The sequence below is a fragment of the Gobius niger genome (assembly GCF_951799975.1).
Source record: "Gobius niger genome assembly, chromosome: 13".
NCBI lineage: Eukaryota > Metazoa > Chordata > Actinopteri > Gobiiformes > Gobiidae > Gobius > Gobius niger.
The window spans coordinates 20,685,625-20,707,443 of record NC_136864.1 but is presented as its reverse complement, the minus strand read 5'-3'; the positions used below and the strand labels follow the sequence as shown (position 1 = coordinate 20,707,443).

At 40.4% G+C, this 21,819-nt stretch overlaps 1 protein-coding gene across 2 annotated transcripts; it reads left to right on the top strand.

Annotated features, from left to right (window-relative positions):
- Positions 1-816: 816 nt before the first annotated feature.
- eif2b3 (eukaryotic translation initiation factor 2B, subunit 3 gamma) lies at positions 817-21,611 on the top strand. 2 transcript variants are annotated; one of them, XM_079570276.1, is made up of 12 exons: positions 817-1,131; positions 1,356-1,508; positions 3,599-3,753; positions 7,422-7,581; positions 7,653-7,764; positions 11,725-11,814; positions 12,929-13,062; positions 13,150-13,340; positions 13,635-13,697; positions 14,204-14,352; positions 18,183-18,286; positions 21,478-21,611. In XM_079570276.1, the coding sequence occupies exons 2-12, from the start codon at positions 1,361-1,363 to the stop codon at positions 21,528-21,530; spliced, it is 1,359 nt and encodes a 452-aa protein (XP_079426402.1). In that variant the 5' UTR covers positions 817-1,131; positions 1,356-1,360; the 3' UTR covers positions 21,531-21,611. The 2 variants fall into 2 exon arrangements, with proteins under 2 accessions (XP_079426402.1, XP_079426401.1); XM_079570275.1 differs by having other exon boundaries at positions 1,353-1,508.
- The last annotated feature ends 208 nt before the right edge of the window (positions 21,612-21,819 follow it).

Below are 21,819 nucleotides of genomic sequence, written 5' to 3'. Positions count from 1 at the left end.
AATGAATGACATGATCTCACCTTCACTGCATATTACTGTATAAGGCAGCTAACTTATTATCTGTATGTTCCTCTCCAAAAGAGTAACACCAACTTAAACATAAAGAAACAAAATAAAGTATTTCCCCTAATTGCACTATTATAAGATGTGCATAAGAAATATCATAATCTTGATTCTTTTGAAGGATGATATTTTTCTTCGCCCGAATAGACAGGCTTATTTGAACTATTCTGCTCTGTGCTTCCTCCCTCTGGTTTCCAGTGAGCAGCAACGAGCAGTCAAGCTCATCTCCTGGCCAGAGCAAACAAAACCGAAGCCACATTCCCCAAGCTCAATTTGCTGTTACGTCTCAGCTCTGTGAATTGGGAGTTTTCAAGCCTGAAGAATGGAATAGAAACTGGGTGGCTGCTAATCTGGACTGTTCACACCACATTGCGTGTGTGTGCAGAAGGCGAGTGTGACGATGCGAGTGCATCACCCTGGACTTCTCGAATCTGTCCGACTGCTGCATTTATCTGTTCTATAAAATATGAAGAATTACTTCTTCTTTTTTTAAACAAATGAAAACATGCATAAAATCAAATTAATTTTAATAACTTTAGAGCAAAACAAAGGCTACTCTCCATTACATGCAGTTGTAGTTAACAAAATAATATTCACTTTAGATCCTTACCTTTTAAATAAACATACAAAAACAAAGTGACACCAAGTTCATGTCACGTTACATGCCCCTGCGCGTGCTGCTCATCTGATGTAAGGTCTTTCCCCCGGCGGAACCGCATAAGCAGGGAAGAGGTTTCCACACGGACTCAATTCACCGAGAGCATACAAATGTCATCATCATATGAAACATGCTACTTTCATTAAACAGGGCTCTGTCAAGTTTTAAGTCTTATTTTTCTTAGTTTGCTGTGATGGTCCTTGGATTCGGGATTTTATTTCTTCACTGACGGACGCAAATATTTGTGATAAAGATCGGGACAGAGAAGTTGTGCTCGATAGCCCTGTGATAAATGTTAGCAAAGTGCTAACAACAGTGACAGCTGCAGCAACGAGTTACATTCATGCGCTCGGATCGCTGTCATTTTCATTGACGGTCTTTTCACTGGGATCGAGGAGGAAATCTGTCAGGTATGAATCCATGTTTTGTAGCTGCACATTAGTGTTGGAGGAACTGTAGCGCCTGTAAGCGTAAATCTGCAATCTGCAGACGCACATCATCATCAGGTCTTAAAGATACAAAATCAAGTAAGGACTAAAGTGTATACTGCTGTATGGAGTTAGTAGTTTGATTCTATGAGTTAGACGTATGTAATGTATATTAGCTGTAATGTGGTGGTCTTGTGTTCCAGCAGACACCATGGAGCTGCAGGCAGTACTGATGGCAGCTGGAGGGGGCTCTCGCATGACTGACTTAACCTACAACACCCCCAAGGCCATGTTACCTGTTGGCAACAAGCCTGTTATCTGGTACTCTCTCAACCTACTGGAAAGAGTGGGGTTTGAAGGTATGGCATGGATTTATTATCAATAACCAAATGCTGTATGTAATATTAGAAATGCTCTTGTGAAAAACTAAGGTTTATCATTCAAAATAAGGAATTATGAATATATATATATCTATATCTCATAGTTTTAACGTGAATGTTTTTCTGATCTCTTGCTATAATGTTAAATACACACGTTAACGACTTTCTGTTATCTGTTATATATCTATATACGGAACATATAGAACATCATGAAAATGAATGTGAATTTGATTTAAGGCTTTTAAGGAACAGGCCACCGTTTCTCCAAACTGAGATATGCTCTTACCTGAGCAAGGACGTAACTGTCTGGTCTTTGTGCGTGGGCTGAATCACGCAAAATGACCAAAGATGTTGTTTGCATTTAGCCTCTCCTCCTCTCCTCTATGGTCTCACACAGGGGTGAAGTTAGAAGCGACCAAGCTCTTCCTCGTTTACCCTATTTAAATACGGTTCCATAAGTAGTTACACGATCCAAGTATAGTCACACAAAATTAAACATGTTGATTGTCTAAGCAGATCAAAAGGGGTACTACATTGTGAGGCGTAATAACACCGTAGGAGCGCTGCGCGGACGTCGAAGTGCTCCTAAGGTGTTATTATGCCTCATAAAATTGTTCCCCTTTTTCTCCGCTTAGAAAATCGACATGTTTAATTATGTGTAACTATACTATAAGTACTCTCATAACCATATTTAAATTGGGGAAATGTGGAAGAGCTTGGTCGCGTCTAACTTCACCCCATTTGGCCCCATAGGGGAGAGGAGGAGAGGCTAAATGCTAGCAACATCTTCAGCCTTTTTGTGTGACTGAGCACACGCACAAAGACCAGACAGTTACGCATCAACTCGTCTAAGCTCAGGTGAGAACATATCTCAGTATGGAAAAACAGTGGCCTATTCCATTAAATGGTCCTGGGAGTATACACTTGACATTGCATGCACGCACAGTAATTCAGGAAAGTAAATTGCAACAATTGAAAAAATATAGTAGATTATTTTTAATTTTTTTTGGCTTGTAGGCTTTATTAGATAAGATGTTTATTAGATGAACAGGATAATATTGCTGAGATTGGCTCATTGTTCAGTTTATGTTCTGACACATAAACCCTTAGGCTACCATATGCAAACCTTTTTTTGTTGTTGTTGTTGTTATTTGTCTCAAACTCAAGGTATTTACCCTCTCATCCATGAGGCTTTATGAATTACTGACGTATAAGCTGGTAGTGGTGTAAGAGTTCAGTCCTCTGATAGGAGGATTTAAACCTAAAACCTCTGCTGTTATTTATGGGTAACCAACATAATTTAGTCAACGACAACAATAATAAAACGGTCCATTTATTTCAAGCCTTTTGTTGCTGTTCATCCTATGCACTTGTCTACATCGTCACCTGCCCTTATTCTTATGTAATTACAGATACTTATGAACTCAAATGACTCAAATTTAACCCACTTCTCATTTTCCATGAAATGGTAAAAATTCTATTTGGTTTATTTTTTTGTCCCAACACTGAATCCTATATTATGCCGTGCGACCAATTTAATTTCCACCAACTTGTCTTCACGTTAGACATGATCAGATCTGCATTTCCTGTCTAGATTTACCACCCACATTTCTGCCTTTTTCGGTGAAGCAAGCCCAAAGTCCAGGATCTGTGGTCGTATAAAGGGATTTGTTGCCGTGTGCTATTTCTGCCAGTAAACAGGGCCGTTATTATGAGAGCCTGTAAGTCCTGACTGCCTTAAATAAAACTACCTTTCTATACATAATCATCCTGTGTGGCCAGATTTTTACTGTCTGCTGCCAACTAGCCAAAGCCCTGCAATTTGGTTTTACTAGGCTAACAGAGCTACAGTGCACAAATGCCCAGTAGAACACACTCTGTGCAGACAAAGCTCATTAGACCATGCCATTTTTGTGTGTGTGCCTAAAATCTCTTTGCAGATATTTGTGATGTAATGGGAAAAAAGGCGCATAACAGTAGATTTGTTTTCATTTAGGTCATTCTGGATCCATGAATAGCTTTGTATTTTAATCTCTTCCTGTCTATCTATTTTTTTCCCATGTATTCAGAGGTGATTGTAATAACCACCAAAGAGGTCCAGAAGATGATGAGCACAGACCCTAAAATAAAGGAGGTCAAAGTGAAGCTTGATGTGGTTTGCATTCAAGAAGATGGCGACATGGGCACTGCAGATGCTCTCAGACACATCCAGCAGAAAATAAAGGTATGTATCAAATAAAAACCTAATGCTGTGGCAGAAGTCAGAGTAGTCAATAAAGAAAACTGCAGATTAAAAGAGTTCATTGTGGCCGTTATGTGTAATGTTTGATGACCACTGAGGCGTGATGTTCCTCCCCTGAACAACCTTTCTGTCGAAGTGCCTCATTTCACTTCTTTTTAAATACACACAGACATGCTATCCTTGACCTCCGATACTGATTTCCAGAACCTCTCTGTATCCTGCTTACTTACCCCTCTATGCCTCTTTCATCCCATTCTCTCTAAACATATGAGGTCATGCCGAAAACTCAAACTCCCTGTGCTGCCAGTTTACCCGGTGCACCATTTATTCTCTATAGTCAGTGCATTTGTGTGTGAGTATATCGATGATAGTTTTTAACTGTTTTGCTTGCATGCTTCCATAGTGATCTGTGTGGATTTTTTTTTGGTTCAATGTGATGAAAAAGGTTTTGGTGAATGAATAATAAAATAAATAAATGAAATGATAATAATATGTTTTGCTAAAGTTTGCACATTGTACACCCTCATTGTTTTATACAACACTCATCACATTCTCCTTTTCGAGTTGAGTTCTCTTTTCTCTTTAAAAAGTATTCATCAAAAGCTTAAAATGCCACATTTGTTTTGACAGGTGAGTTAAATATTTTCTCTCTGCCATTTGAATGGGTCTCTTCACATTCTTATTATTGTCTTTGTTGAATAGTTGCGTAGCGTAACCCCACACACGTACACTCTTAGGCAGGACTAGCTCCAGCATGCTTCCATTGAGAATAGGCCAGTTCCTAATCCTTTGAGCAGCCTGTTAGATTAGAGGCATTGAGTTACACTCACCGACACACTGGAGGGTGACGAGTGAAGCACCGTAACCGTGGCCTACTAAATCCCTGCACAGAAATCACTCAAACTGTCAACCTGATGCATGAGTACTACAGTATAGACATACATGCTCACTCATCTCCTTACATAAACGCACTCCCACGAAGGGATTTGGTGTAACCTCTCAAACAAAATGCTTACAGGAATCAGTGTACACTCTAGCTAAGCAAAGGAGGACATCTTTCTTCATTACTGAAAAGGGAGATTATGAGTGACATATTTTATTTTCCCCGCTCCTTAAACAGACTCAAGAATGGAGGGATATTTCTCATTGTTGCGTTATAATCCTCCGCAGTGAATAAAGCCAGTATAAGCACTTCTTCAGGCACCTAAACTCACTACTTTTATTATCATTGGGCTTAATCACCTGGCAGCATGTGTGTATGCAGACTCAACAGTTTTTGTTTTTTTAAAAGGGAAAACATGTTCTATTCCAGCTTAAAGAGGAGGTTTTGATTCATGTTTGGAAGTCAAACACAGCTGGGTCTGGGCAGCACAATAGTCGTATTTAGTAGTTTACAATAGAGCTTCTATTTTTGTATTTCAACTCAAGTGTATGAGCAAATCATTTATATTAAATGTATACTGTATGTTATTTTGTGGCAAATAATGTTACAATATTCTTACCACAAATTAGTATACTTAACTAATTATCATTTCTTTCATACTGTGATAATGGTAGTGTCACTAAAATGATGACATGTCAGTTCATAATACAGTCTATGTACTTACAGCCTCAATTACTTAAAAAAAAAAGGCTTACATTTTATTCCGTTATTGGTGAAAAATACAAAAACATGCATTTTTAATGTGAGCGTCTCCACTTGTAACTTTGCTGGGAGTGGGAGATCACATCGCCACCTTCTGTGCTTTGATTATGTTGATTTATTTATTTGTGTACAATGAAAGTGAGGCAGCATGTACATTTGTTAGATGTGGTCCAAACTTCCAACATCCAATTCTTCACAGACATGAGTTTGTAGGCATCAGGGAGCAGGAGACTGTCATGATACAACTACTCTGTTATCAATCATGATGGATAAAAAGGCTTTATTATTCGATGCACAGCAAAGAAATGACAACAAAACTAATTTTATTCCACTACTAGAGAAAAGTCAGGTGTAAGCCCTGCAATTCGGTCCAAGTCATTACCAGCCAAGAATAAAAGCTGGGGAGATATTATTTCTTTGTATATTCAGCACAACTTGGCAGCTATTATTTATATATTGGTTGGACAGTTTGCAACAATACCTCAAAAGGAAGATTAAAAAAACCTGTTTGCCCTATAATCAAATCTTATCAACCACATCAAATTCAATATAGACATTTTTTGCGGGGTATGTACTCCACACAAATTAATTCTCAACCAGGATTCACAGACTGATTTCCAACAATAATATATTCAGGACTTGGCCTGGCTGTTGTAGTTCAAAGCCGGCCCATGGTGAGGAACTGGTGGGATTGTTTGTCCGTGTGTGGTCCTGACCCGTCCAGAGATGGGGACTGTTGAAAGGCCAAAGTGTCTGTGGCTCTCCAGCTGACTCCACTCTGCTGTCGCCTCAGCGTGTGTGGGAACAAGCATGTGTGTTTCTCAGGACGCCCTTGTGTGAACGTGTGTGTGTGTGTGTGTGTGTGTGGGATGGGGAACAGTTGAAAGGTCCCAGAGGCTTGGTGTTGGTAGATCTCCTGCAGACACGCATCCAATCTCTGGCCACGGCAGTTTCCTGTCGCCAGATTCAGACCAGGTTACGATCCCCGAGTTAGCCCTAGGTTAACTGCCTGAACTTTGACCCTTATGAAATCTTTTCTTTATCATAAATAGCAGCGTCCCTTTGCTATATCATTTCAGAGCTGAAGGATGCCACTGTTCTCTCTTTACACTCTATTCACTGCAGCGTTGGGGCATCTGGCACTAATGGTGGGATTAGTCTCCATGTTGACAGCTCAGATCTGCACAAAGACAGATGGATAGCGCACACAGGCACATAAATGTAAACAGGAATACATGCTGAAATAGTGCATCAGTGAGGGCCATTTAGGCGACCGAAAGACTGCATTCCCCTTATCATTGTCCTTCTTAGTGCATAGCAAGTATTTCATGTACGTTGTGTTGCCCTAAGAGAATTTAAGCCCTCTTTTCGATTTAAAAAAAAAACAAATCCCTATGACACTCGGCAATTTGCAATATTGACAATTAACTACTTCGACTACATTGATTTTTATACAATACATCTGGATGAATGAATCTACAATCTTACCTTTTGTGAACAATCATACTTAACTTGTCAACATACCAGTCAACTAACTCTCTTAACAAAGTCTTATCATAATCCCTGAAATATAATGCTTCTAAAAATCTGTTTTTAGATGGTACATAATTGTGCATGTGCAGAAACCAAATATGGTAATGAAACGGTCAGAACGTACCTATCAAGTTACTGTATCGTACTCTGTTGTGATTATTCTGAAAGACATTTTTTTTGCTCAATGATACTCCGGCGGCAACCTTGCATACCTTAAACAGAAAAAGAAGGCAGGATTTATTGCTTACTGTCAAGTCTGTTTAGGCAAGTGTAACGCAGAGCCTACAAGTGTGTGCGCTAGTGCCTTGGTTTGGCTTGTGTGCAAGTAATACTACACTGCTGACCAAGACCAATCACTCCTGTCATTCTGAAACTTTGAAAAAAAAAATTGTGGTTTATGTAAGCATTGTTACCCCGCACTGCTCCCTTTGCCTTAAACGCCCAACTTAATTCTTCAATGTGTTCTTTTCAGACGGACATCTTAGTGCTGAGTTGTGATCTAATAACAGACGTGGCGCTTCATGAAGTGGTCGACCTGTTTCGCGCCCACGGTGCCACCATGGCCATGTTAATGAGCAAGACCCATGAGTTTACAGAGACGGTCCCGGGACAAAAGGGAAAAAAGAAAACAGGTAGTGGTCATATGCTTGGTCTGAGGTTTGTTGCTGTGCCGACACTCTTTAAACTTGAATGTTATTTTCAGCTGAGCAGAGGGACTTTGTAGGTGTGGATCATTCGGGCAAGAGGCTGCTCTTCATGGCCAACGAGGCAGATCTGGAAGACGGACTGTCGATCAGGAAATCTATAATGAGAAAGTAAGTCTGTGGCTGAGTGTGTTTGCAGATGTTCCTTGAGATCTTTTTTTTAAGGATTTTATGCAAACAATATGTGGACAGGGCTCATGCCTTGGTGATATTTTGATTTTGAGGTCAACCTGTTGCCTGTGCCTTCTGTCACTTAATGAAATAAAAATCTATCTTCTGCTATATAAATATTATCCCCAATATTGCGGTCAGCCTCTAATAGAAGGTATCATTTAATACAGTTTGTGTGTGGGATTCTAGTCATAGGAATGCTACTCTACACGAGGTGGGTTTTCTCTCTGAAATGCTTGCGTATGTGCGAGCGGGTGTTTTGGAAGCTCGTAAATACTTCATGGAGCCAAAGCCACTGTAAATTCTGGCCAATAAGAGGAGGGGGGCCGAGCAGCTGCGCGCAGGTTTTCCTCCAAATATACACACACACACTTACATGCAAAGTAATGCTTACAAACACTCGGAGTGGCTTTGAAGGCAACATAGAAGTGGACAGTGATGGAGACAAAAACACTCGTACAGTGTCACTGTTATGGATACTCAGCAAGAGCCACACAAAACATTTCTGGCTAACTTTTAATGATTCATATCCTATAAATCATCTAGAATCATCTATAAACACAGATGAGACAAAAGTGCAGGACTCCTAACACAATCATTGCTGGTGGTTGTAATAAAATCGTGCAGTTTCATATTTCTTTAACCCAGCAGCAAGTCGTTTTACAAGAGCCGACTGGTTTAGCCATCAAGAGGATCGCTGCACATGTCCAGCACATGTATATACATCTATTTGTTAAAATATGTGCATGTAAAATTGTACAAAATGCTATTTATTTGCTTAAAGATATCAAACACAATTAAATGCAATGCAGCTTGTTTCCAGGTGAAGTGAAAATATAGTTGCAATAATTGAACAGTCTTTTGAATTCTAAAGTCTATTTAAGCTGGTTTTGGGCTGTGACCGATCCTGTTTCTCATCCGGCTGATAATAGCTGTTATCATAAGCTAAATGTAATCCTTTGTGCTCAAAAGTTTACATACCCTGGCAGAATTTATGTTTTTTTTTTTTACTATTTTTTTCAAAGAATATGAAAGATAGCATTAAAAGGTTTATTCCCCCCTCATTGTTAGTGCTTTTGTGAAGCAATTTATGGTGAAACAAATGAGTTTGATCGTTTTAAATCATAATGAAAAAAGAAAGTACCAAAATGAACCTGATCAAAAGTTCACATACCCCAGTTTTTAATACTGTGCGTTATTGCCCCTTTAACATCAATGACAGCTTGAAGTCTTTTGTGGTAGTTGTGGATGAGGTTCTCTATTTTTCTGCTGGTAAAGCGGCCCATTCTTCTTGGGAAAAAGCCTCCAGTTCCTGTAAAATCCTGGGCTGTCTTGCATGAACAGCACGTTTGAGCTCTCCCCACAGTGGTTCAATGATATTGAGGTCAGGAGACTGAGATGGGCACGAACGGGACATTCACTTTATTCTGCTGCAGCCACTGGCATCAGCGAAACACCTCCATATTTATGGATATGGTGCCGGTTTTGTTGTCAACAAGGCCAATGATGGCCTATGGTGAAATTCTGCCAGGGTATGTAAACCTTTGAGCACAACTGTATATGTACTTCTAATAATACTGCACATATTTAAATAAAAAAGGAGAGAGAGGAAGTAGGTTCCCACCCCTGTAATTGTTATCATTTCATTAATGCAGAGGAGCCAATAGCGGGGCAGTGTACAAAATGTACAAAACTATTATATGAAAATGATCTTTTTCACAGTATTTCATATGAACATTAATGGATAACTGATGAAATGCTACACCACATGCTCTGTTGTTTTTGATCTGTCTCCCAGTCGCTAGTCCTTGAACTAATTTGCATCAGGTCCAAATATCCTGCAACCTGTCTTTAACCACAGACCTGGAGAGGTATAGATAGCTCTAGGCTGTTATTTAGCGCTTAACCCAACTCTAAGGAAAAATAACTCATGAGTTTATGTTGAGCCATTTAATGGTCAAAATTAAAGGACTGTTTCTCTTGTAATTACGTTGTGCTCTGTTTGTCAAATGTCACTTTAATCATTCTCGGCTCTGCATCATTTGTTTTCCCTCCATAACTCAAAACATGTGATGGGAAATGTCCGTATTCACACCTAGTAACTTCAGCGTTTAAGAGTAGCCTGAACAGCGCCATTAAAACATAGCTCCGGGAATTATATTAGGCGCGTTGCTAGTTGACAAATCCCTGCATCGTGTTTTTGACGGCAGTGTCAGGATTTGTAAAATAAGCTTCTCGAGGTGTTGGCCCCGAAATTTAAGTGGAAACTTGCTAATGAGGGTATTAACAGGGACTCTGAAGTCATGGCCTGCAAGAAGAAACTGAATACGACATAATCAAAGATGTGAGCAGCAGACCTTTAGCAGTCGGTCATTAATCTCTCACATGAATCATTGCTGCCTGCAGACACATCGGCTAAATTGTTTTGTCCTTGTTACGCTAAACTCAACAGCTGTCAGTGTGGCGGGAAAGCGTGTGATACATTGGAAATGAAAGATGTTTGCCTCGTTTGGGAAATGCAGCGCTTGTAAAAAGTGCCTGGCCTCTAATAAATGGAACAAAACAACACAGAAAAGTGTAGTGTGTAGGTGAGACGCCAGGTTTAGATTGTCATTTCAAATACGTGTTTACAGATGCACTTCCTTCCAAGAAACATCAAGCAGATTTGTAACCTGTCGGCTTCAGTTTTCCCCCAAACCACTTTTGACCTTTCTCCATATTACAGATCAAAAGCGGAGTCAAAAAATGTACAGTGCTTTGAACTTGTATGCAATAGGTGACACACGGTGATGTCACTCTCTTGGTATTCACATAAACTCTACTGCGCACATGGGAAAATGCTGTAAGAATAAATACATTTGAGAATCACCTGCAGAGCATGTCCACACTGAGCGGACATGTGTTTTAATGCTTTTTGAATAGAAATAAGTTCACTATGGAGCAGACACACGCCCACACGTGGATTGATTGTATAGCTTTCAACATCTGGCTGTAAAATACGTGTAACCGAGCGATCCATCTGTCACTTTGGATTCATGTCGTTGGTGCAGATTGGTTAAGTAGTGATATTGAAGATTGTCCAACTGTGGGTTTAACTCTTATTGTTCTGGTGATATAAACATATAATACACATGAGTTCTAATCTAATACTGGTACAGTGGTTGCCCCATAATAGGATGGATGACAAGTCAGAAAAATACATCATTGTAGATTTTTGTCATCATATACTTTTGATGCAAAGGAGTAATGAACAACCAGGCTGTAGCATGTAAAGGCAGCGTTCTGATGGCGTGCACCCCACTGCTTTTACTATGTAACGATTGGGGGGGGCAGAGGAAGAGGAGGGTCGGTCTGGAGAGGTGAGGCCTGATTTGTTTATTGAAACATGGAGGTCGAAATGGCTTTCATTGGCTCTCGCTTCGTAAATGTCACATGTTCAAACTCAGCGCCACCGTGAGTTGTTGTCTATCTTTGTGTACGATGCCCCCCTTCCCCCTTGAGTCCAACATAAACCTGTCTCGCCTGCAGCTTTCGTATAACAGGGGCTCTGTGGGGTAAAGTCTGCGACGGTGGCTGAGACAGGACAATAGACAGATGTCACTAGTTGGTGACTTTTCTCATCTGGTTTCCATCAAAAGTGCGCAGGGAAGATTAAAAAGGGGGGGTTAGTAAATGAGAAGCAAGCAAAAAATAGTTAGAAACAGCATCCATTAAAGAGATTCCAGCAAAATAACCCCCAAGTAGCAGACCGGGATAAACGGTTTCTCATGATGAGCATCAAAACATATGCACACAGTAGAGGGAGAAGGGCAACAACAATTAATATTTCAACAAAGATTTGCGACACTGTTGACATATTTTATATTAACTGTGTTTTTATGTCCTTCCCTCCCATCGCAGACACCCCCGGATGCACATCAAAACTGGCCTTGTGGATGCACATCTCTACTGTCTCAAAAAGGCCGTGGTGGACTTTCTTGCAGAAAACAAGTAAGTTTGTAGAATTCTTACACAATAAATAATTTGCCTTTGAATTAAATGGCCGTCCTCTTCTCCTCCCTCCTATTCACGTCATCCCTTAGTTTTCTCTTTTGGCGTCTCCTAACCTTGCCATCCTTTTACAGATAATTCTCTGGCCATAATTTCTTTTTTCATGTGTAATAAGCATCATCTGACTACCAGCAGGACTTGTACCACTCAAAGTCTTACGTTACCGTTGTGCACAGTATGTACGGCTTTGAAAAGGCCTATTAGCGGGATATTCCAGCGAGGTGTTAATTTGTTTTACTATGTGCCATTGAGGTTGGCACTTAGGACTTTAACCTTAAAGTGAAGCAGTGTCACAGGCTACCTCCTGTACTTGGATACAATGTAACAACATGCTCTTCCAGTAGATATTAAGATATTGAACAAAGGATGCTTGGAGAATAAGGGACATTCAGGTATAAGTTGCAGGAGTGCTATATAAAACATATATCAGTACATATATACTTGAACTGTACAGTATAAGAGAGTAATAATAATGTATATCAGCAAGTTGTTGTTGAGTCTTGTATTCCTGTATCTTTGCGCAGTTTCCTTGTGTCTGTGAAACGTTTCCAACAATGTTCTTCTTCCTCACATCTTCCTATGTGAGTTTAGTGATTTACAGAGATTATGTATTGGATTAAAAGAATCTTATGTCATCTCATTACAATTGCACCCACAGCGACACAATTGTCTCCCTCACACCAGATGACTGATTTATTTGAGGCTGTTGTTGGATACTCTTTTCAGACCCGCGCTCTCTCTTTTCTCCTCAGTGTCTCTCGCTCAATGTTTGGAATGGACAGAGTAACTCTTGTTTTTCTCATGTCATTCAGATGGAAATTCTAATCTTCCTTTTAAAAAACTGGGTGTTCGAGGGAATGTGTTCAGTGCAGAGGAACTTAGTGCAAAAAGGGGAAAGAAATGAAGTCAGGGGTAATACACAGGAGACAAGGCAGCTTTATCTACTTGTGCCTATTTACAAAAGACACACATAACCTTCCTTACTTTCTTATTGCTCGCATAATTAGTGTTTCATCTAACAATTTAAAAACGGATTCAAAACTCTTTTATTCAGATCTATCTCATCAATCCGTGGTGAGCTGGTGCCTTATCTGGTGCGCAAGCAGTTTTCAAAAGTGAACAGTTCCAAAATCAAAGAGGACACAGATGATCAAAGCCAAAAGAACAGTGACAGCCTGGCTCATCAAGGTGAGCCATGTTTATAGATATAGCTACAAAAGAATATGGTATAGAAATAGATTGATAAAAGCTCATATCTTGTCTGGTTTTCTGTAGAGCTGCTGAAGTCCTCCGAGGATGAGAATCTGCTCCAGCTGGCTCAGGAGCGGTCTTGTTGGAACGACCACAGAGGCGACATGAGCGAGGCGTACCACGGGGGAAAGCTGCGCTGCTATGTTCACATTATGGACCAGGGTCTGTGCTTCCGGGTCAACACTCTGGCCTCTTATATTGAGGCTAACAGACTGGTTAGTCATATATATTCCTAAGTAGTTGCTTTTCATGTTAGGCCCTTCAGGACTAGAGATGAAATGCTCCTCCATTGTGTATTATTGCTCCTCAGATGACTCAGTTGTCATAAATGAAGATAACTCCTATATTCCTCCACAAGAGCATGTAAAATAAGCCCTCATAAGTTATGTGGAAGTAACACTGTTTGTTCTGGACTCTGTGTTGTACTTGTGCTCCAACTTGTTACAAAGGAATCTTAAAATCGTTCAATCGTAATTATTGAACTGTTTTCCCTGCATTCTGTCGACCAGGCTCCAAAGCTGTTTGAGGAACCTGCAGTTCACCCGTCTGCTGTCATTTCTGAAAGATGTCAGGTATGTGCTGCAAGTATTGCTGAATAACACAATATAGTATGGTGTTTTGGTGTAGGTTTTTGTATGTAATCAATTGCATTGTTTCTTTTACTTGAAATAATGGAAAAATACCTTTGATAGCTACACAAGAAAGTAAAAATAAGCCTCTATGTTTTCACTTTCAAACCAACCTATACCAAGCCTGGTTTCAAATACCAAATCCAACTTGGACACATGAATTTTCTGTCACTCCCATTATTTTTGTTAATAAAAAATAATAATTCAATTGTTATAAACGGAAAAATGCCTCTTGAGCACAGAAAACTACACAATTGAGTTCTGTAGAGCGCACATGACTTGATCTTTTACAATTTTTTTTGGTAAATAATTTTTTTTTGCTATTACTCAGAATACTTAGAAATGAATTCTATCACATTGATATTGAGTTTGAAATTTGGGTCATTGGTATCGGTATTGGTACTTTAATTTCATGTCCCTTGTCATTTTTGCAATTGTGCACTCTTTAGATGGGTTCAGACAGTATAATTGGAGAGAAGTGCCAGATTGCAGACAAGACGTCTATCAAGAGAGCAACTATCGGCAACTACACTGCGATAAAAGAGAAGGTCAAAGTCGCCAACTCCATCATAATGCACCACGTCACCATTGAAGAAGGGTAAGAACATGCACCGCACACGTGTATCTACTGTGTTTAGCAACTACACCTTTTTATAAACATGTTTTGTTATTGATTTATTTTTACAAGTTAAACACACACAAGCACACAGGATTCACTTTACCTTGGCACGGTATTGATTGTGAATCGTTTTGCTAACTTCCTCCCCAATTCCAGTAAAGTTTGTGGCATGTTGTTATCTTTGAATGTATGCTCCAGGAATAACTGTTTATTCAATCATCGTTCCATTTTTACAATGAGTTTTATCTGGAGTACTAAACTTTTACCGCATTTCTTGTCAGCATCCCAGCATGGGTCTGTGTGCTGATGGGAGGTGTAGCAGGTTTTGTTTTCTCTTGTCTATAGGGTCAAACAGGGAGCGCTGAGTTAACAATGCACCTATTTGTGTGCAACCAACCAGAGACCACTAGCAAACAAACACGGAGCTAGTGAACTGAATCGCACTACATCCATATATTTCATTTAGCCTCAAATTCACTCGCCAATGCCGGAATCCCTGCTGGTTTTGGAATTTGGGAAGTACCAATCCCATTTCAAATGCTGTTATGCATCTGTCTTATTAGCATCGACTTGTCTTTCTAAGCTGACAGTCACATTAAAGAGATTCAAGTTGTATGAAGTATTAGTTTAAAAGTTTAATGATGTGTTTTTAATTTGACCTTCTTTAACCAGGAAAGTCCCATTGAAGATTCAAAATCTCTTGTTCAGGGGAGTCTTGGTCGCAGATGAGGCATTATTGCGCATGCTTTTTTGTGGTATAGGGACACCGTGATTTTTTTTTTTTTTTTTTTAGAAATAACTTGCACTTGAAGACAAAATAAAATATCCATAGTACCCTCTGGAAACCGCACTCCTGTTGTACTGAGAGTCTACGGGAAAAGTTTCAATTGGATATCTGTAAATTACTTTCTTCCTATTCACCTGCAGCCTACAGTACATGAGTGAGGAAGCAGGTCATTAGCAAAATGAGCAGATATTATACGAATGATTAAAGAAATTATTTTTTGGTCACTCTTCTCTTTAGAGCACTTAGAGCACAATCCAAGTAATAGCATAGCAACTGGATGCACATGGCATGGCAAGTGGCGGATAAGAGCACTTTGCAGCCCTGTTTCCTTAGTAACTCAATGAAAATGAATGTATGAAATAAAGTCAAACTTTTTGTTACCATGCTAATTATTTCTCATTGCCATGCTGCCGTGCTGTTACTAGTGTGTGCAGTTTAACTCTCTGGGGCATGACCAATGTACCAGCGTTTCAAGATTTAGCACAATGCCTAAAGTTTCAACTCCTAATTAACCTTTTTTACATCATTTATTGTTATGCCAAGTTGCACACTAGTGCCTATTTCATTTATTTGACTAAAATTGTATTTATTATTGGATTTACATTTGTTTATTTTTAGTTTATCATCTGTCTTTGAAACTGCACTGCTTGGATGTTTCTGTTGTCAAAAGTGCTGTTATTAATACACATACATTGGAATGAGTTTGTAGATTGGGATGTGTTGTCCTACTGGTGAAAGCAAACTCGACTGACATTATTAAAGACCCCATTCCTGATTGTTTTTTTGACAATCATAGAGGGAGCTCATTTCTAACATTTGTATTCTTCACAGGGAGTATATGAGCACATTTTACAACCTGTCACAGTAATGAAAACAACTAAAAAGGTGTTAGATACACCACAAACACAAAGGTCTTTTTCCACATGTGTCTCTTACACGACTGGGGCCACGGTATAGGTATTCATCAGCTTCACTTCTTCATCTCTGTTGCTTGATCTTTCAAACTGTTCATTTTAACTACATGGGGCATCAGGAACAGGCTATTACGTACATGAACATGTGCCAACCAAACAAGTGTTTTGTCTGAAGTTTCTACTCCTTGATTACTATCATTAAAAGCCCTTATAGGCTATGCCAAGTTGTGCTAAGGGCGGAAATAGGTAAAAAAAATAAAAAAATCAATTGCACATTTGTCTTTAACCAGAAAGAATACGGCTTTAGGATTCAGTTTCTTTTGTTGATGCTGCCATGTCATTTGAGACAGGATTACGATGTAGATTAGGATGTGCAGTTCTGATGGTGGAAGCAAAACTCATGTGACAGTGAGATTAAACGTACTCATTCAGCAGCTCCACCTCTTTTATTTCCATCAAGACCTCATTGCCATCTCGCTCTGTCCGGCCTGCCTCTCTCTGTCTCCTCTTAAGCCTTTTTTTTTTTTTAAGAGACCCCAGCCAGTCTGCATGGGGACCCTCACGATGCCCATGTAGGTGCGCCACACAAAGCCATGAAAGAACGAGAGAAGGGAGGAAAAGAAATTGCAATTCTTTCTTTCCTTTCTTTAAGAAGATAAGAAGGAAAGAGGGAAAGAAAGCGCTGGTATGAGGGGGATTAGCAGACCCCGGCCATGTCGCAGAAACCCCTCGCATTTCGGCTCTCTTTGTTTGGGGCTGACCAGAGCTTGTTGACAAAGCGCTGCATGTTTGGGAAAGGGGGATAGTCGGGGTCAGCTTTACAGCTAGTAGAGGGGAGGCGGTGGTGTGGGAAGGGTTGACGTGTGTGTGTGTGTGTGTGTGTGTGTGTGTGTGTGTTTGAGAGAGAGAGAGAAACACACGGGGGGGTGGGGGGGTGGTCGTGGCAGGGAGGAGTCCTGGTGTTAGTAATTAGCGGTGTTTCAGCTATGAGGCTTCTTTGGTGGTCTCACTCTATGCCGCGCTGTCTGTAATGTTGCGAAAACTCCGAATCTTGTAATCTCCCATCACTTAACTACCACCACCACCACCTCCAAAAGCGAGGCAGTAGCACCACAGGCCTCGCACCTCCGCTGAATAGAATGGATACAGGCTCGATCTATGTGTGGGGGCGCGCGGCGCGGCCAAGCGGGTGTGCGTCACGGCATGGGCAAGACCAACATCTCTTCCTGAAACCCCCTCATAAGACATTCACTTTTTCGCGGACACATTCTGAAGGGCTAGACAAGACGGTCTGTGTGTCCAGTCCAAGAATTTTATGGTGATGGTTTGGCGGGTGTGGAAGAATGCACGGTTGGTCTGCCGCGCCAACTCAGGTGGTACAGCAAGTGCGTGCCAAAAATGTCCCCAAGCAAGGCCCGCGCACACACACGCACGTACACGCACACACACACAGCCCGAGTTTCTGTTGTTGTTTAATATATATGCTAATGTCTCGTCATTAACGTCAGCGGACTTGGGTGAGTTTTCTCGACAGGTGGGGGGAATCCTCAATGCGGATCTGTCCCCGGTGTCTGTTTGACCCCGTTGCTTTGGAACGGCCGACAGGGGAAGGCCCGCGCGGCAGTCAGCGGGTCGCCTCCTCTGTGAATGTTCTCAGGGAGCTGTGTACCGAAAAAGCAAAAAAAAAACAAAAAACAGAATGAACAGTAAACATCGCAAAACTCTCCAAGGAACCAGAGCACAAACAAGCTCATTTGGAACACAGAGTTAACCAAACCAATGAATGTCGAGCGAACTTAGCCCAGTGAAATATTAATCCTAATTAACATGGACGTTTTGCTCACCGGTTTGTTCCAGGATATTTGGGCAGGTGCAGAGGCTTAATTTTTCTAGCTAAAACGTTCCAGTTTACTTCCGAAGCTGGCATCGGTTAAAGAGAAGATTTCCAAATGGAGGGTTCGGGTCCAAAGAGGGTCACAGCTCCCCAGAAATAACAATGCAGTTTGTCTTTGCATCGCGGTATTTTCCACAGTTGGTGATATTGTGATATTAGCAGCACATTAACGAGAAGAAACCACTTTGACGCTGTGCTTTTTTTTATTTCTTAGGTGCAACATTCAAGGCAGTGTGATCTGCAGTCATGCTGTGATTGGCCGAGGAGCAGACCTCAAATACTGCTTGGTGGGAAATGGGCAACGCATCGAAGCAGAATGTAAGAATTTGACACAACAGACACATTTTTTTTGCGATGGGATTGGTTCTACAATTTGTGCCACACCCCACTCTTCTGGAGGTTGATGTAGTCATTTTGTGAAAGGTGCATGTACGATTTTATAATAAACATCACATCCGTGTCCCTAGATATGAAGTAGGCAGTAGTTCAGTTCAATTACTCATTTAACCTCTTACCCCCGAGAGCACAGTGTAATGCCTCAAATGAAAGCTAAGACCTACAAAACTTATCGTAGCTTTGCCGTCATATTGCGTTTTTGATGTGTTTTTTGTCTCTTTTTTGTTGTTTTTTGATACTTTTACATTGCTATTTTTGTTGCATTTCCAGCACGTTTTTGCGTCGCTTTTTTTCATGTTGTACTTGCTTTTTCATCGCTTTTTTTTCTCCACTGCGTTTTTGTCGTGTTTTCGCCTCATTCTTGTCACTTTTTTGTTGCTGCGTTTTGGTCTGATAATAATTTTATCATTGTGGATCGAAAGCAGAAATGAGCTCAACTCATGCTAAAACCAATGAAACTTAGCCTAAAATGACTGATTATTTCCTGTTCTGGAGGCTCTGAGCTTTACATTTACTGGATTGATACAGTTAATAAGAATGCATTCGACACACTGCCTTTAGGAAAAGTCCAACCCACTATTGACTACAGACTACATTTAGGGCAATCAGCAATATACATTCAGTTTGCCTCTTTTATCCATTTCCGCTAGACTTCTCCACAAAAGATCTAACAAATGCGTGTGGTATCTGTATGTGCCAAGCGTTTGAGTCAACTCTGGAAGTTTCTTAATTCTCAAGTCTGTGTGATAGAGAGATTTGTCCGAGATTTAAAAGGAAGAAAAAAAAAAATCTTTAATCCTCTTGTCCCCAAAGCTAGCTGTGTGTGCGTGTTTGTGTGTGTGTGTGTTACATTGATGGGGAGGTTAGAGAGCAGCGCCAGAACAGGACCACCCGGAATTCAACAGCAGCGGCCCGCAGCCACATTCAGACACACATGCGCACGTATAGCACACTGAGCGGCCTAATTGAGTGAACAACAGGGCGCTTTAAGTAACAACAGTGTGAGCTTGAGCTAAACTGGTCCAAAAATGTCTGAAACAGTTGCTGCCGATGTTCGACACGGGAGGTATGGGCAGCAGGTAATGGGGCCAAAATGAGCGGATAATGATATGAATGATAATAAGGAATGATTTTTTTTTTGGGGGGGGGGCGATCTTTACTTCACAGCACAGAAATACAAATACAATGGTGGGCGGAAATAGCATTTTGCAGCCCCGTTTCCATAGTAATAACCAATAAAATAAAAGCATCAAATGAAGTCGTATGACCATTTTATTTTCCTTTTTTTACTTACTTAGCATCAGTTGGTTGTGAGAGCGTCCTTCAATGATATCATAATGAGATGATATGCCTTGTGACGTAAATCATTTAAAATACATATAGATTAGATTGAGGTCAGTTGTGTCTGGGATTTTACTAAAAAGCATTGTTCAACAGTTTGTATGATTTATATTTTATCAGAATAAAGCAGTGACTGTCTCTCGTCACCTACTGTAGCAGACTACAGGCTGTTAAAGACATTACACACCCACCAGCAGCTAAAGACCACCCTGTCAGTTCACCCCACCACACACACACACACACACACGCTCGCGCACACACACTCTCTGGTCTGTCAGGTGTTGATACTAGTGTGAGACATCTCCTCGGGGCACTATGACCTAATTCACATGTATGTATTTGTAATAAAGACGCATGTGGACAGGACAGAGACGCTACATCACAGTTTTCACATTACTGATGTCTCTATAATGTTTCACATCTCGGCCCATGAGCGTTTGGTCAATGACCCGATGATCGTTATTTCATGAGAAATGCTCAAAACGTTTTACTGGGATTTAGTTTTTTAAAGTTATCTGTACCTCTTAACCCCCACCTTAAACAATTTTGGCCAGGTTCGGCTTTGCCCAAATCTAAAAGCTTCTTGCTTGGAGCTTACAGGCTTTTGGCCTCCTCATTTGAAAGCTAAGACCTACAAAACTGAGCTACGGTTTTTACTCTCAATGTCTTATTTTTTTGTCACTTTTTACTTAATTGTCACTTTTGATGTTTTGTTTTTTTTTAACCATTTTTTAATTCTCTTTTGTCACTTTTTTTAGCCTTTGTCTTTTTTGTCACTTTTGATGCTTTTTTTGCCCTTTATTTTTTTTGCTTTTTTTGTCACTTTTCATTATTTTTGTCGCTTTTTCATGTTCTTGTTGCTTTTTCATTGCTGTTTTGTTGCATTTCTGTCACTTTTTTGTCACTTTTTTATTGCTTTGTTGCGTTTTCATCCTTGTTGTGAGCTTTTTTCAAGAAGCTTTTAGATTTGAGCAATGCTGAGGTGGAGGTTAAGAGGTTAATCATTTCTCAAAAGCAAATTTAGTTTCATCTACTAATATGAAACGTCTCGTCCTACTACTTGTAATTAATTATAACCAATACAGTGACTACTCCCACGACTACTCCACTACGAGTAGAACTACTGCAACTGCTTATTGCTTCTACAACAACATTATACATCCAAGTGTTTAGTTACTCTCTATCTTCATAACATATTGCCTCTCAAATATCCCCGATTGGAAACTAGCCTCCCCACCATTGCCCCCATGCTCCATTTGTTCTGCTCCTCAGTCTAAACGTGTGCGTAGCGGCGGATTCCTTCTCACTAAAAGCTGTCTGTGTGGATGGAACATTACTCCGTGCCACAGTTTTCTTTGGATCAGCGACGCGGCTCTGTGATAGAGGGATGCTGGAGGCCCAGGGCAGGCTACAGTGGTGTGAGATTTGCACCGATACACGGGGAAGGCCGGCAGATTTAGTTCCAGTCGTCATCGTGTGTCTTAGTGGGTGGTTCGCAAAAGAGGTCGGAGTGACATTTGTGTGATCAAGCTGCGCCACTGTGTGAAATAAACCGTCTATTTACATAACATGTTTGGGGATGTGTTGATCTTTTTAAGGGCCTTTTAAAATGTCAAAACTTCACTTTATCCGCCCAGTATGTAAGCACTGAAACGGAAACAAAGTGTAGAGGGAAGAACAGTCTCCACGTCATATTTTATACTATAATTCGTATTTTTTTCTAATATATGTTTTTTTTCCTGTTATTAATAAATTGATTTTTCACTTTTCAGCCGAGAGGACGAACGAGGTCATTGTGGGAACTGACCAGCTGATGGAGATCTGAAAAATCAACCAATCTGAAGGCGGCATGTGAGGCATTGCTATGGGCTTTTTGTACAATATGCCGATATTTAATAAAGCCTGTCCTCATAAGTTTGTTGTGTTTTGTTCCTCGTTATAGGAATAAAGGTGTTGTTTTTCCAGTTGATTAATATTGAAATGAGAGATTGCCACCTGAAATTGGTTGGTGACCCACTGCCCTCGACCCCTGTTAACCTCTTAACCCCCACCTGCACCATTTTCTCCAGTTCGGCATAACCCAATTCTAAAAGATTCTTGAAAATAGAGATGAA